The 16,670-nt window shown below is 39.3% G+C and overlaps 2 protein-coding genes across 5 annotated transcripts; one reads left to right on the top strand and one right to left on the bottom strand.

Annotated features, from left to right (window-relative positions):
• The first annotated feature begins 6,688 nt into the window (after positions 1–6,688).
• On the top strand, positions 6,689–13,618 carry LOC117941971 (protein NipSnap homolog 2-like). Of its 2 annotated transcripts, none has more exons than XM_034867239.1 (10): positions 6,689–6,854; positions 7,709–7,848; positions 7,941–7,986; positions 8,274–8,368; positions 9,298–9,368; positions 9,492–9,632; positions 10,457–10,488; positions 11,684–11,778; positions 12,229–12,312; positions 12,501–13,618. In XM_034867239.1, the coding sequence occupies exons 1-10, from the start codon at positions 6,763–6,765 to the stop codon at positions 12,563–12,565; spliced, it is 861 nt and encodes a 286-aa protein (XP_034723130.1). In that variant the 5' UTR covers positions 6,689–6,762; the 3' UTR covers positions 12,566–13,618. The 2 variants fall into 2 exon arrangements, with proteins under 2 accessions (XP_034723130.1, XP_034723129.1); XM_034867238.1 differs by having other exon boundaries at positions 6,697–6,854; positions 7,706–7,848.
• psph (phosphoserine phosphatase) lies at positions 13,340–16,509 on the bottom strand. Of its 3 annotated transcripts, XM_034867241.1 has the most exons (7): positions 16,380–16,447; positions 16,063–16,147; positions 15,633–15,776; positions 15,397–15,531; positions 14,611–14,756; positions 14,299–14,447; positions 13,340–14,173 (listed from the first exon to the last, which is right to left on the bottom strand). In XM_034867241.1, the coding sequence occupies exons 3-7, from the start codon at positions 15,773–15,775 to the stop codon at positions 14,063–14,065; spliced, it is 684 nt and encodes a 227-aa protein (XP_034723132.1). In that variant the 5' UTR covers position 15,776; positions 16,063–16,147; positions 16,380–16,447; the 3' UTR covers positions 13,340–14,062. The 3 variants fall into 3 exon arrangements, with proteins under 3 accessions (XP_034723132.1, XP_034723131.1, XP_034723133.1); XM_034867240.1 differs by lacking the exon at positions 16,063–16,147 and having other exon boundaries at positions 16,380–16,509; XM_034867242.1 differs by lacking the exons at positions 16,063–16,147; positions 16,380–16,447 and adding an exon at positions 15,857–16,022.
• Between the last annotated feature and the right edge of the window lie 161 nt (positions 16,510–16,670).

The raw sequence follows: 16,670 nt of genomic DNA, 5'->3' as shown, positions 1-16,670 counted from the left end.
TCAGCCATCAAAAGCATATGTACACTGTTGAGCAGTGGGAAGATTGACCAGGCTCTTTTTCTGCCGTTTTATTACAAAAATAAAAATCAGAAGCTCAACTTTGGTGCCTGTGATGTATGAGAAAAAAACACTGTAATCTGTAGATACCTTTCTGTGTGTCTTGAAATGTAATGGTAAATTTCTTCCAGACCAACATCTCATAGGTGAAAGAAGACCTGGTTCATGAAGGCTGTTCCCGCCCTCTTAAAAAATCTTGTTTTTGGCCTTGAGCACTGATCACTTCATTTTTCATTCACACCTCTGACTTTATGTCTAAGTATCACTGTACTGCAATGCTATGGCAGCAGAGACGTCATGAAATACCACAGTAAGTCACAGTAAGGATTTCTTTATTTCCCAGGACCCAATTCTGTCTATTCTCAAAGGCTGATTGAGGAGTCACTTAAGAAAAAAGTTATTATCTAGCCAGAGAGCAAAAGCCTAGACCAGACAATGGGGGACGTGACTGTCCAATACAGTTTAATACTAAGGTTGAACCTCAAACGTATCAAACATAATTGTATGATGAATGTATTGATAATAAATCTTAGATATGGTGTGGTTGTTGATGTGAACATTACAGTGCTTTAGACATTACACAGTGAAACATAATTTGGCACAGGGTTGTAGCTTTCAACAACTCAAGCAATGGATCTCATTTTAGACTTTGTTTTGGATCATTTTAACAATCTTTACTTTGGTGTGAACAATAATTCACTAAGACTGGTTAGACTTGTGAGTTTTCATTTGTGTCACCAACTCTGCCTTCATAAATAATGGCTCTTTTCTTCACTTATTAAGTTGTGAAAACAATATCATCCTTATTTTAGTTACATTGCTGTGAAAACACATATGGGAATGTGTATATAGCTGGCCTGGAGGGCAGTTGCACAGCAGCTGTAATAGACTGTTGTTCATGAAGGGAATCTGGGTATCTATGTAATGTTATGTTATGAAATATGATACATTTGAAACTTGATCAAATTTGACCAAATACAACAGTTAAATGCCACTTACAGATCCATGCAACTACCATTGATATAGTCTTGCATTGTCAGACCTATCTCCACATCACTGCGGAGAAAGGTCTGGCTAGTCCACACGATATTCCATGATTGTAGAAAAACTTGCTCTGGATTATTGGCATATCTTTAAACCAATCACAATCGTCTTGGGCAGTGCTGAGCCCTGGACCCAGGTACAATGCTTCTGCAAAACAGCCTTGTGAAGAAACCCCACCCTGCTATTGTACTGAGCATTCTGTTCTTGCCCAATTATTGCCCTTACAAAGCCTGTCTGTAACTGTATGGTACCAAATTGTTGGAAATGCAAAACGCAGCAGATGAAGGACATTGGGCTGAATCTCCGGTGGCACCGGAACAATCACGTAAATCAATCATCGTCAATGTAGATACCAATAATATAATAATACGTTTCTGTGACCCTCACTGTGGACAATATGCCGCCATTTCTTTTTATACTATAAGTACATTTTGATAATTGTGCTTATACATCTTTACTTTAGTTACGGTTTCAATGCAGAACCTTAATTTGCAACGGAGAAGGCACTTCTTTTAATGGTTTCCTTTAATTAGATAAAGGACACGACTACCTCCTCCAACACTGATACTGTTGTAGTTTGGTGTCTTGTTTTATTGTGGTAGTCTGTTTTCCTGTGTTTATTTTTTGGCCTGGTTACTGTCATTCCTTGTGGTTATGGTATGGTGTTATTTTTGGTCTGGTCTTGTATAAGTTCTGTTTCCTGTTTTATTTTGAAGTCTGGGTCTCTGTCTTGTCTTGTATTTTAGTTTTACTTCCTGTGTTTTCCCGCTCCCGTGATTACCTGATGTTTTTCACCTGTTTCCCAGCCCTCTTGTCACCTGCCTCTTGTTACCTCGTTACCCACGGTATTTAGTCACTTGTCCTGTGTCAGATGTTTGTAGTGTTGTGTCTCCCCGTGTCAGCTTGTGTCTGGTTCCTTGCTTCCTGGATTTTTTGGCACTCTGGATTTAGTTTTTGCCTGTCCCTCTCAGGACTTGTTTGTATGTACTTTGCTTTTTATTTTAATAAACCCTCAAGCTCAACTTTTTGCCTGCCTTCTCTCTGCACTTAGGTCCACCTTTCCATGCAGCTCATGACAGATACAGTAGAACAACCAGTTAGAGACAATATTACACTTTCTGCTTAGAGAAGGTGGCTTGCTAGACTTTACCATTTAACAAAGGTGAGGCACAATCTGTAGGGCCATTAGACTGACGAATAAAGAGAATAACAATATCTTCATTGGTCAGTGTTTGATCAGTGTTCCTTAAAAATACTATTTTGTAAGAATCCAGAGTTGTCTGTCCATTTTTATTTTAAGTCTGAGGTATGTCAACATTTTTTCACTCCATAACATTTTAGATTGGGCACACTCTGGTAATTCTTGGCAACTGTTATTTTCTTATCTATATTACATTGTTAAAATAAAAACATAGACCCATTCAGGACATTAATCTACTCACATCAAATAATATGTTTTAGTGCCACTGTGTGCAGTAGAGCCTCACTCACCCACTGCTATGCCCAAACAAGATAAGGAGTGAAGGCTATAAACAAAACGTCCAAAGTATTTTCTCACAAGACCAATCGCATTTCTTGGAGAACCTTTTGCAGCAAGGATTTCCGTAATGAAGCCAAAGACAATAAGAGGAGGGAGAGAGAAACTGCATAAACAGCCGGTTAGATAATTTGGTTTGGAGATGTTCAGTTTTCTGAAGATCCACCGTGGACATATACAAGCAATTGTGGCTTCAAGAGTGTTGAGCAAAGACAAGTTTTTTAATATTTCTAAACTCCCTGACAAATTGCAGCCATGGTTTTCTGGTGAATAAGATAAGGATTCATATCAGCTTTTTTACAGCTGTTCTTCCCAAAGCTTTGGTTTAGAGAAACTAGGTGATTTTAGTGCTGCAGGGAAGCACCAAACCAGGACCAGCATGGTCATGTATCATAGAAATGAAGAACATGCACATCAACATATATACATACTATACAGAAGCTTTTCAATAATTTCCTTTATGCCTTCCTAACTTCAAAGCGGGGTTATTCTGAGATAGTCCTTTAATAGTGCAATGGCTTGAAGGCAAAACCACATTTATTTTCCCTATTGTGCAGAGATCAGTGGGACCCCAAATAGAGGCAAGCATGATTGTTCATTCTTGACCCTGTAAAAAGTTATTTCACAAACAACTATAAACTCAATGTTGCCATAAGGAGCTTTTGACCATATTAAACGGTCCAAAGTTTGCCATTATGTTTGCAAAACAGGTAAATATCTTGCAAGTGGACCTTCAATTGGGATTGTTTTGTGAAAGTTTGTATATTTGTTTGCATGCCAACATATCTAACTCCATGACATCTGAACTACATCCACTGATGAAAACTGTGTGGACAATAAATTGAGATTGTATTTAAGGTTTGCTTTTATTTAGCTCTATCAAGTCATGGAAACAGCTATACACTCAGTTACCAGTTTATTACCTAGCTAAAACTACTGATTGGTACAGAAGATATTCATGATTAATGGTAAGGGATATTACACAAAGATGTTGCATACAACTGTAGAAAAAGATGCATGACATGCAAGTTGACGCCCCGGTTAATGTGGAGGCAATGTGGCAGATTATAGCACTCTTTTCAATGAGGTTCTGAGCCAGTTAATTCCTTACATCCTTACTGGATCTACTGCTACACTGCTAATTTCTGCAAAGATTAAAACCGACAGATTTCCTGCATCTGATGTAAAATAAAAATAATACAAAAAATAAACAGGTACAAAATGTATTAAAAGTACCCTCAACAGGGCGATGAGACCACACAAAATATGTTTTACTGTAGCAGTAATGAGGTACAGTATATGCACTGGAGCTGTAAAACTAGTGTTCTTTTTAAAAAGCTGATCTCACTTCTTCCATTAACAAACTGTGCCCTTTGTGACTGTGAATACAGATCCGGCCATTCAGATTAATACTGACATTATACGTTGTACTGTACTGATTTCCATAAGGGGACTCACACTACTGGACATTACATTAATACTGTTGTTTGTGGCTTCTGGTGAGGAGGTGTCATTTTTAATAAATATGCAGTTAAGTAAAATAGGAAATAAGTCCAGTGTATCAAAATGGTGGATGTTGGTTAAACTAGTGAAACCATGCACTGTAGTGAAAAAGTAAATGTTTTCAACATTTCAGTGCGTACGATCATACTTTGAATTCCCAGACATTTCCACATTGTGCCTTTTGTTATTCAAAAATGTTTCACAGAGAAAACACTCCCATATGATTCATGTCTTTGAACTTAAACAAATCCCTCCATAGTCTCTGAATTCCACTGGGGGTAAGTAGTCTTTCTCCTTAAGCCAAGTAGGCTTTTGCAATATGGTGCCCGTTAGTTTCATAGTCACTCTGTCAAATAATAAAATCAATCTCAAATGTAGTGAATTCCTCCATGGTTGCAACCCCATCAACCTTGAGCAACTGGTTCTGATGTGAGCTTCCTGAATACAGCACACACACAAAAAACATCCATTGCTTACATATAAATATTTGACATATAGGACCCAATTATCCCACAAGAATATTAAGTTATCTTATTATGTTTTTGTATGAGCAATCACAATCGCAAAGGTCACACCCATGCCACCTGCCAAACCCAATATGGTAGACTTTGGAGTTCCAAAAAAGGTTTTGTGTAGAGAGATAGGTGCTACGAGTTTAAGAGGAGCTAATTTGTTTCATACAGTGTCAAATACAGTTAAAGTGAGTCTGATGTTGTCCATATTGTTTATTTAACCTATAAGTGGTGTTAGTTAGGTGCTAAATTGCTGTTGATGGGCCATGGCTTGAATAGTAGCGCCCCCACCTGTTTAACTGTTTAACTTTTGACCACAATGCAACATTTTAAATTTACTATTACTTTTGTCATCATTAATATTATTATTACTTTTCTATAAAGGATCTTGATGTTTACAAACCAGTGATTCTTGTTTGGCTCCACATTTTTTTATTTAATGCTATTTACATTGTAGCTTATGTAGTTATTGTTTATGTGTTATTTTTAATGTTCCAGTTGTGATTGTTGCAGTGTTTTGACCTGCAGAGATGTATTTAAGGAGAAATTTCCATTAAGTTGTATTAAAGGATTTAGTATTGTGTTAAGAGAGGGAATTCTACCCGTCTTCATATCCTGGGCCCGCATATCTGCCATAGAGACTGTTTTTATTTATTTCTAGGTATGCCAGCTGAGGATGATTTTACTGTTGGATATGATGCTCTGCGGTTATACAGTGTGTGGGACCAGACCCTGATATCCACTACAAGAGACAATAGGTCTTTTGTCCCCATAGACATTTCGACATGTCGTTGCAGAAAAGGCACAGATGTTTTTTATTACCTCAATAAAGGTTGCACTTACGGTATGTTGTGTGTTCTAGTCTCCAGGGCCATGTTATTTTGCTGACTAATAGATGGCTTTATTAATAAAAACAGAGCCATCTTTATTTATATCAGTTTCACTTGTGTTTCCCCTACTGTGACAAGTTAAAACATCTGCTGAACTTTCAAGTACTGTCCTGATGTCAGAAAACAACGTAGCAATGCTAATCTGAGTCTTGAACATTTATTAACTTTCATAACTTCTTTTTAGGTTTTAAGTTCTTAAAGATTTGATTTTTTGACTGGATTTGTTTGATGTTTCTTGAATTCTCACCATTTTAATATTCTGTACCATCTAAGAATATTCAGAAACCTGGATATGGTGTTTCATGCAGTATCCTTTCTATCCTGGTACTCCAGGTAGTATATCTGGGTTTTTCCAAACCAGCATAAGGCCTTATCCAGATCCCACAAGAAGCAGTTTAAATGCGCAAAAATGAATCAGGACATTTCCAGAACCTTATAATAACCAAGGTACTAGTGTGCGTGTAAACACACTAAACGTTATTAGTAACACCTGGTATTTATACTATGACAAGTTGTTATTATAACTTTGCCATTTAGGCCAGTTGTTAATTTAATTAAGAACATATTTTCTCTTACACATATCCAATATAACAATACCACACTATTGAATAATTTTTTGAATCTACATATGTTGTTGCAAATGAAAATACCCAACAGTATAAGTAGGCTACAGCTGAAAAGATTAGTCGATTAATCAATTAATCAATTAATTGATTGACAGGAAATGAAATGGCAACTAGTTTGATAGTCATGGTTCCAAAGGATTTTATGTAATTGTAATAATTTAGAATTTTGTACTATTGATTGGAAAAAACAACAATTGTGAAGTTGACACTTTGGACTCTGGGCAAGTTGCAGTAGTAACAATTTGCAACCCCCCCCCCCCCCCCCTTGGGTCTCCAATTATAACAGTAAAATCCTGTTTTTACATAAGTGCATAAGTAATAATAAGTGAATGATGTAATATTGGCTAATAGTATGATAGTATAGTAGTCACAGGGGAAATGGTGTAAGTTTACTTGTAACAGGCTATTTTAAGTATATTCCTGATTAAACTTAGATAGTTTTTACGTAAGTACGTATACTAAGAGAACCAGAGAACCAACTTGTTGTTATCAGAATACTTCCTGTTGGTGTCTTTGGTCCAGCGCCGCGGTGCTGCACCGCCACCTGGTGGTCAGATGTAGCAACAGCTCTGTGTACATGAGAACAGTTGAAGATGGCGACTGGAGTCCTTCAGAGAGTCAGCGCTGGCCTCGGTCGGGCTAAAAGCCGGGCCCAGTCGGCCGGACAGCTCGTCGTGTGGAGCAGGTTGGGCAGGCTTCAGTATATATGTTCAGTAGTAATTTCTGTAGTGTTTGCAGTCAGCTGTTGTGTCATTTCTTTGGTAGGTTTCTGTGGGGATGACTATATGCTTGGGCAAGCTAACCCCAGTAACGTTAGCCTCAGTGGCCTTCAGCTTTAACTCACATGAAAGCTAACTACACCTTGAAATAGTTAATTCCGGCATATTTAAGATTAAAGATGTGTGTATTTGCTGGTAAAGGTGAAAGAATACAAGTTTCTGTCATATTTTTTTAGTGAGCATCTCAAACTCTCAAGGTCAGTTTGGTAGTTTCCTCCTCGGGATCTATAAAGTCTTATCTTAACCAATAATAGTGTTGCTTATCGTTAGATGTTGTAGTATTAGCTATTCTGAATCAGCAATCTAACTAGTAACTAAAGCTATCAAATAGATTTAGCCGAGTAAAAAGTACAATATTTGCCTCAGAATTGTAGTGTAATTACAATGTATAAAAAAGAAGAAAATACCTCACAATTGTACTTAAGCACAGTACTTGAGTGCATGTACGTACTGTCCACCACTGACTGAATCACAATGTGTATACTATATGGATCAGAGGTACTGACATTCCAAGCCCAGTCTGTATTTTGAATGGAGTCTTTATGTAAAATCTTTTTTCACAGCTCAGCTATAAACCTGAAATTAAGCGTTTTTATATTTTCTATGAATGAAGCATGTCGGCTCATATAAAGATGATGTGTTTATGTGAGTGTACGTCTAACATGTAGTAAGATATCAAAATAGGAGATTCGTATGTAGGCCATACAACCATTTCTCATGCATCCAGTTGTTGTTCATCAGTACTTATCTGTGTTAGCAGGGGATTTGCAACATCAAGCAGCAGAAACGGACAGGACAGCTGGTTTAAGTCACTGTTTGTGAGGAAAGTTGATCCCAGGAAAGATACACATGCCAACCTACTGACCAAAAATGAGGAAAGTAACCTGTACAAAATTCAGTGTAAGTCCACGTAACAATATTTGTACTTAAAAATAAACCATTTATCCTGAAGTCACGATGAGATCATTCTTAAGTATGATTCTCTTTTCCAGTCCATAATGTCAAGCCGGAGTGCCTGGATGCGTATAACAAACTCTGGTGAGTGTTCCTTCATATTACTGTCTGTGCTGCATGCTGACTATTTTTGTGAGGTGATTGACACACTGGCATGACTTCAGTCCTTCACAGACCAACCTTTCTCATACCTAAGATGACTGGAAGCTGTCTATTTATAGTTGGGGACTAATTTTAGACTTGCAACATTAGACAGAATGCATGTGACCAGAAAAACGTAATTGTTATTCAGATTCATCCAGATTCGAATCAAGTGCATCTCTGGTTATAGTGTATTTCAGTGTTTGGTGGGTGTTTCTCATTCATCACAGTGAGGATGTTTTACCCTCCATCCATGCTGATAAGTACTATCCATGTGAGCTGGTCGGCACTTGGAATACCTGGTATGGAGAACAAGACCAGGCTGGTAAGATTAATTTCAACACACATCGACAGTGTGAATTTGCAAATCAGCAGGCATGTTAATGCATATCTATACATATGCACCTACTATGTACATCTCCTGTCAAGTATTTTTCTATTTTTTTTAAACCTAGAGAATCTATTGTACTAGCTCCATATACCATTCCCATTTTCCAGGGTCATGATTTCTTATACTTCTCATTCCACAACTAGATTACGTTGCTTTAGGTGTTGCTGAATTATTTGCTTGATATTACTTAAACAAACAGAATAAACCATTAAATCAAATATCCATAAAAAATAATTCAGTGTCATTGCCTAATATGACCTGTACGGACTTAAACACTTCTTTTTTTTGGTATAATTATTTGTTGTCTTACCAGCTAATGATCCCCAGTTATCAGGAATATGTAATTTTTGCAAAGATGGGAATAGTTCAGGAAACTCCTGCTCCGTATTGATTCAACCCTCTCACAAAGTGAGAAGAATTATGAAAAAGGTTATATGTTTTAGGGCTGGAGGAATGTTTTTTATATTATTTATATTAGTTAGGGTCAGCAGTAGCTAAGTCCGTAGAGACTTGGCCTGGGAACCAAATCCCTACAGACCAAGTACAGACTGTGGACTGGTAGCTGGAGATTTGCCAGTTCACCACCTGGGCACTGCTGAGGTGCCCTTGAGCAAGCACTAAACCCCCAACTGCTCGAGGCGCCTGTTCGTGGGCCAGCCCCCTAACTCTGACATCTCTCCATCAGTGCACGTACAGGTCCTGTTTGTGTGTGTGTATTTCGGGCCTGTACGTAATGTGTACAATAACAATGTTAAAATGGATTTCCTCTAAGGGATCATTAAAAGTATGTCTTCTTCTTTAGTTGATATTTCTGTATTTTGTGTAACTTTGGATCTATTACATATTTGTTTATTTCTTCCCAGTTCATCTGTGGCGTTACAGAGGTGGCTACCCGGCTCTAACGGAGGTGATGAACAAGCTCAAGCAGAACCAAGTAAGAATGCTTCAGATGCCTCTTGTTTGTGTCTCCCCTGTTTAGTGCTCTAGTAGTTTACTCAACTAGAGTATAGCCATCAGTCAAAGTAAAGCTCATTGATTGGTGTCTGTCCATTGGCAGGAGTTCACAGCGTACAGGAAGGAGCGGGGTAAGATGCTGATGTCTCGCAGAAACCAGCTTCTGCTCGAATTCAGCTTCTGGAACGAGCCTGTTCCCCGAGAGGGCCCCAACATTTACGAGCTCAGGTCCTACCAGCTCAGGGTTGGTAACAAGCCAGAGTTTATCTCATCATTAGCTATGCTATACATGTGTGTGTGTCAGAGGGAGTTTGAAAGTGCACAAACAATACAAACTAAAGGGCTTAAAGTGCGCTCTTTCTTTTCAAGTGGAGTCCAGTTCATCTTATTTGTGTTGCCCAGAGTCACATAACGGGTGCCTAACATGGCTTTACAGTCTATACAGCATACAACACCATCAGGCAGAGGAACACATAAGTAGACAGAAAATATAATAATAGTATTTGTTAAACACTGCAAGACTGCTTTTTTTTAGATACAACAAAAAACTGACCAGTATGTTTTGTACATTTTTGGTCCCAGGAAAGTTGATTGATAACTCACCTTTTTCATCATCACAACTCATTGCCACTAGTCACTATTAACAGCATAAACAACGTATTACGGGCTTACGGGCACTCAGGTGACATTGGTAATCTCAATGGTTAAATCGGCCGCAGCATTAGACGTACATAATGCTGGAAACACATTATGTGTTGCACATTAAGTCGTTCGTCCTAAACCGCCAGAGCTCCCTGTGACGTGATGAATGCAAACTATTATCCCTCACCATGGACTCCTAGACATGCCAGGCCGTCTGTTGTCTTAAGCCACGGAGAATGATTAAAGAAGCCTTTGGGTGTAATTGTTATTTCAGCTTATCTTGCCAATGACAAAATACCGGTGTTATGTCTCTACCGTTTATTTGTGTTAATGTTTTTACTCTGGAAAGAAGAAGGTGTGATATCAATCTATAGTTTGGAAAGCTATTTTATTGTAATAAAGACCGTTGTGTTTTCTTTCTCCCAGCCAGGAACCATGATCGAGTGGGGTAATTACTGGTAAGGCAGCCGGAATTCATTTGATTCCCTGAACTGTAGTTACAGATCACTTGCACTACATAAAACCTTCCTCACCACGCTGTCGTTAATAAGAGCTATTCCACAGAGAGACACTATTTGGAAGCTGAACTGCAATGCTTTCAAGCCAAATTCAAATACAAGTGGAATAGTATGTACACTACATATGTGTGTACATAATAGTTCAGTATAATGACCCGTTACTCGAGCTGACAGGTCAACATTTATCACTTTGTGCAATGCGGTTGATTGCAATTGATACAAAAGAAGACGGGAGTTTTCTGCACAAGCCTTAGTTTTTCGATTGTTTTTTTCTCTTTTTGATTTCCCCGTAGTGAATATCTGTATTTTTTTTTCTTCTTTTAAATCCACTGGCTTACATTTCACAACTTGTTTGCATCTATGTCAGAGATGTCGTTCTACTGTATCGTTTTCCAGTTTACACATTTGTGGTAGCTCCTGTCCTCTGCATGATTTCATAAATAACTATAACTTCAAACCCTAGAAAAGCACCCAGGCTTTTCACACAGACATGATCTAAAAATATCATAGGACAAGACAGACATCTATGATGAAAAGATCCTGCTAGGACAAGGTTTAATTTTTTTTTCTAAAGCTATTATTATTTTCCTATTTTTGCGTTTATGCTTACTTTAACTAGCCTGTATTTAAAACAAGCCCTGTACATTATGCCAGCAAAGCCATTTAAGGCAATTTTATCATAATGTGTGTAGTTGAAGGCTTAAACAAGCTTTATAGTTTTGTGTCCAGACAATGATTATGATTTGAATAAGTACATGTTTGCTTTAGGGGGAAAACATAATGACTTGAAAACATTCCACTCAAACCAGTCCACCATTTCACATGGACAGCTTAAGATCCATAAACGTGCGTACAGTAAGTAATGGCGTCACATCTCATGGTTGGATGGGATGTTGTAAGGGATAATCACATGTAATCACACATCTATGGAAGACTATTGTCGTCTAGTTTACGTTAACAAAAACAGACTAAAATCCAATTGTGTAAATAAAAAATAGTCCAGATTAAATTCAAAGGTGATAATGAAATTCTGGTTCGAAGATGTTTCAACTGTCCCACGTGTGTCGGCCTGGTCTTGTCGTGCCAGATGAAGCGCCGATGGTTGTGTTGTGACTGAAGTTGTTCTCGTCTGCAGGGCCAGAGCCATCGGATACCGCCAGCACAACAGAGAAGCTGTGGGAGGGTTTTTCTCCCAGATCGGCAACCTCTACATGGTCCATCACCTCTGGGGTACGATCAAATACCAACTTTATGTAAGCTGACAGTGCCAGCATGTAGATACTCATGCTAGTGCTGAAACAGCACAGAAAACCAATCAACAGTTTTGATAATTGACTGTTTAAGTCAATTATGAAGCAATAGTGCCCAATACGTTGTTGCCAGGAGACTGAATATTGCACTTTCATCAGGTGGACGCTCACATGATATTTGTTTGCTATACCTTTTACCACAACAACATAATTGTAAGATCTTTATTTTGTTTAAGGTAATAAGATGTCACCTGGTCAATTGTTATAAGTTCAACAGAATCATTTAACCAAAAACTGTGTTACCTTATGAATTGACAAAGAAAATTATTGTTACGTGCAGCTCAAAACCGAGCTGAACCGCTACGGACTGTGTGTGGAGTGTCTCCACGTACTATCAGCAGTGTTATAATGTGCGATTTGTTGATTGCAGCTTACAAAGACCTTCAGTCCAGAGAAGACACGAGGAACGGCGCCTGGCAGCAGGAGGGCTGGGACGAGGTGGTGTACTACACAGGTGAGTCCTCTTCTAAACACAAAGTGGTGATGAAAACTCTTCCAAGGCTTTTCCTTCACTTTTTTTTTAAGAGTTTTATCTCATTTGTCTTGGGTAACAACCTATTGAACTTTTAGAGCTTGCTGAACCTGATCATTATCACGAGGACTTTAAACTGACACTGAGTCCTCTCTAAATCTTTTCTCCAGTTCCTCTCATTCAGCATATGGATTCCAGGATTATGATCCCGACAAAGGCTTCCCCGCTGAAGTGAAGAAGCGGCGAGCTAGAAGCTGAAATCAAGTGGCACTCCTTTTGAATGTTACATCTATCCCGAGCATCACTATCATGGTTTTGACCTCCCAAACAACCCTTTTCTTTTCTTGTCCTGGCTTTATTACTTCAAGATGTCACCAGGACAGAGGAGGCGACAGTGCCTACCATGTATCAGCAATTAAAATAGTCAAAACCCCTCACAGGCCTTGGCGATGCACAACTTTTTTTTTTTTTTGGGGGGGGGGGTTCTGGAGCAGAACGGGTAAATTCGTCCAATTTGAACCTCCTGGTGGTCGTTATGGCCAACGTCTGGTGCCACGTTAAAACTGGTCCATGAACTAAGCTCTCCTGAGTTTAGAACCAACCAAAGTTACTTGAAAAGACGAGCAGCTGTGTGGCGTGAGGACAGATTGGAAGGTGCTGCTGAAGCTTGCTGCACAGTGCAGTAGTTATTTATTTAATGTAAATTTGGACTACTTATGTTGCTGTGCTGAGGAGTAGCACTTTGAAGCACGCCATGCCATTGCTGAGTGAAGTGAGACGACGCCTCTGTATATTCATGAAAACTGTATCTCCGTTTCTAGTCATGAAGACAATAAAGTACATGGTAAGAAATGTAAACCTGATAATTTTATATTTAATTGAGGTCTATTGCAAATCAAAACTAAGCTACTCCTTTCAGTTGCTTTTGTCTGGATGTTCCTCCTAGGTTCCCTGTCACGGTAATGTTGCAGTTTCATGGTGCTGTTTGTAACTTTGGCTTCTATTTTTTTTCCTTCTTGTGAAGACAGCATGCCTGGTTTAAAAAAAAAGGTTTTTATCCAACATGTTTTAATGAGACCTAACTAATCATGTATGATAAACCCTGAAAACAAATGTTATCTATCAGTGGCTGAGTGAATCTGGGACTGAGTGGGCGGTCATGCGGCTGCATAGTGTCATATCAGATTTCATTGTTAAAGGAAGCATGTTTATCTGTTTATCTTATAGTTTGTTGGAACAGTGGAGAGGGAAGGACAAGAATGCCAACACAAATTAAAACAGTTCAAACGACATCTGTGACAGCATCTTATGTTTAATACTGATGTTCTTTACTGGACTTAACTTCTCATTGACATGTATGGTTACAGCTCTTAGTGTCCATATTTACAGAAATAAAATATTTCTATTGCTCACTGCACCTTATCATATGATGCAGGAGTTGTATTAGCTTACCTATAGGCTTTGATACAAAAAGTGCTAAAACACTTAAATGGTCTTATCCTCAACATAAACAGATATTTGTTTAGTATCTTCTAGTATAAAAATCAACAGGACAACATCCCCATGAAGGTAAAATTGCTCTCACTATTGTAAACATTTCCATTCATTATAAAATCTATTGAGTACACATTGAAGGAAAATTGTGCGTGCAGGGGATTAAAAAACAATTAGAGGCACATCCTTAGGTTCAAATATAAAATGTTAAAAATCAGTAACAGTACTCCTAGCTTATTTAAATTACTTCAAGTTCCTTTAGCAGCTCCCCGAAACTCGTCACGTACCACGACGACCGCTCCTTAACCTGCTGCCTGACCACGTTTCCACCAAATCCAATGAAAGCACTCTGAGGACAAAAGAGACACAACGTGTTTACGAATACATTACCTACCATCAAACGTGCAAATGTGCACAGCTGAAACTGAAACTGGGGAGAGTTTAAAAGCCAGGTAAGACGATGTGAACACTTACAGCGGGGGGGCATGCCTCTAGATCCGTGGCTCCGTCTCCAATCATCACCACAGTCTTGAAGCCGTTTTGTTCCTTCAACATGCTGATGACCTTTCCTTTTCCACCACTCTCAGCTGTGGGCTGGCTCTCGTCAAAACCAGCATACTCTCCTGGAAAACAACTGAATTTAGAAATGTAGACCGTTGTCCTTCGTCGTCAAGTTGACGGAAGCGTTGTGCCTCTGTCCATGGGGCGCATGCACCCCCAGGTGAGCTGTTCGGACACCCCAGCCCAAAAATAATCTTTAAAAAAAAAGTCGCCTCTAGCTCTTACCATTGAAGTAGAACTTGAGCCGGTTGGCGTAGACGTGATGCAGAGGAATGTTTAGCTGAGTGGCCACGTGTTCGACGATGCAGCGGAAGCCGCCTGAGATGAGGAACACCTTTATGTTGCGCTGGTGCAGACGGTCCACAAGCTCCCTAAATAAAGAGAAATGGCCGTTTATCACACTGAACGGAGATAAATGCAGTTCTTACTTAAAAGTTTTTATATTAGGCAGTAGTAAAATCTAATTTAGACCAACCTCGGCCAGGCAGTGTTCCATGCACACACACATTTACAACTAGAGGTTTGTAAATAAGCATCTATTCACGTGCACAACTGACCATGAGAGGCTTTAAATGCTGAAGACATGCATATGATTAAAGCTAGCTGTCACGTATTTGCCTGATAAAGAAGTTGTATACAGGTTCCACTAAACGATCTGCCGTGACAGCACCTTTGATAGTTAGGTACATGTAGACAGCTCATCCTGACTCGGGATGCCCGTTCTGCTTTAGAAAGCGTGGAGCCTGTACAAGCTGCGGTTTTCCTAAACCACTTCCTTAGATACAAATTACCAATATGTTTTGAGAAATACTATTTTGGTGTTTTTTGTTTATCTCCCATGTTTGGCCTCATACAGAGGGTCGGGTACCATAAATGGTCAGTTGAAGAAAATCATTAACTTGCACTACTTCCAAATGTCCTGTGCATACCAATACTTGTGGATTAGGTGGAACTCAAGGTACACTGAATGACTGGGATTTCTCAAAAGAAGAGGAATTGTCACATATTCACCTGATACCTGGAGTCAGCTGAGGTGGGTGGTCTGTTATGAGTTTGTTCACTTGTTCTCTGGAACATCGGATGATGGAAAGACGCTCAGTCAGCGCGGTTTTAAATGTCATTGAGCCGCCCATAGCTTTGCGAGTCCTGAATTGGGAAAACAGCAAACGATTTGCATATTATTTTTAAAACAACAAATAAGGTGTATTTTTCAGTGCATGTTAATGTGATATTGACAGCATTTATACATTTCAGTGACTGCATCCCCCACACCACAAAATTTGGCAAGTTCATCTATGCCTTCTTCTTTGATGACTGTGCTGTCCACATCGAAACAGACAGCTTCTGCTCTCCGGAAGAGTTCCTTTGTCTGTGAAAGTGTTGCCATCATGCTGGAAAAAGAAAAAAGTTCACAGTATGAGACATTTAAAAACAACAGCAGCAGAATTTCAAAAGGACTCTGATGGCATACATAGTTTAATGTAAGGCATCGTGCTATTAGGAAGTTATGTGAGGGTTCATCTAATAAGTAGAGTCCTGAGCTTTATTTGCTGGTTAAACGTGAGGTCTGTGATTGTCCCCAGCAGCTGAATGATTTTATTGTTAAACTGTACTGTAGCCTACGCAGTAGATGTCTTCTGTCCAGTGAAGCAGAACATACATAATTGACTGAAATACCTACGTGCAAACGTTTCGACGGATCTCAAATGAAACACGTGTCCCGGTCCAATGGTGCGTGACAGAATGCGTTACATAAAGCAGCCTGACTAAACAAACCATAAGAGGGAGGCTGTTATACAGCTAGCTAGCCGACATCCTCGGCACGGGTTGCGTCACCCAACACTGTCCACTGTGACCGCGGAGGACCAGCCAGAGGACCAGGGTCGGGTTGGCTTAACTTACTATCCAACTGTCAACCGAATACTCCTCAGGCTGCAACACCACGCTAATGTCTTCTATGAAATGTAATAACAAAGTTATGGTATGGTACTCACTTGTGAGAGTAGCGTCGGTAAGGCACTACGAACAGCTTCAACATTAGCCGAGTCGACCCGAATGAGCCGGACTCACTGATGAGGAAGAGAGCTGCTGAATGATGGACCAATCAGAGAGAAGCCGGTGAAGGACAACCCTTCTTTCTTATTGAACAGCCACTGTGAGGGACCGCCCACTACCCGTTTGCTCAGTTCCATGCGTTGACTGTTATATTAATTAATATACAGTCTATGGTTCCATGACGAGATGTCGTCAGCACTATATTACATTAGGTTTATTGTTAATAAAGC

Source organism: Etheostoma cragini, chromosome 3 (assembly GCF_013103735.1).
Source record: "Etheostoma cragini isolate CJK2018 chromosome 3, CSU_Ecrag_1.0, whole genome shotgun sequence".
NCBI lineage: Eukaryota > Metazoa > Chordata > Actinopteri > Perciformes > Percidae > Etheostoma > Etheostoma cragini.
The sequence above is the reverse complement of the archived record's forward strand: the minus strand, read 5'-3'. Positions and strand labels throughout refer to the sequence as shown.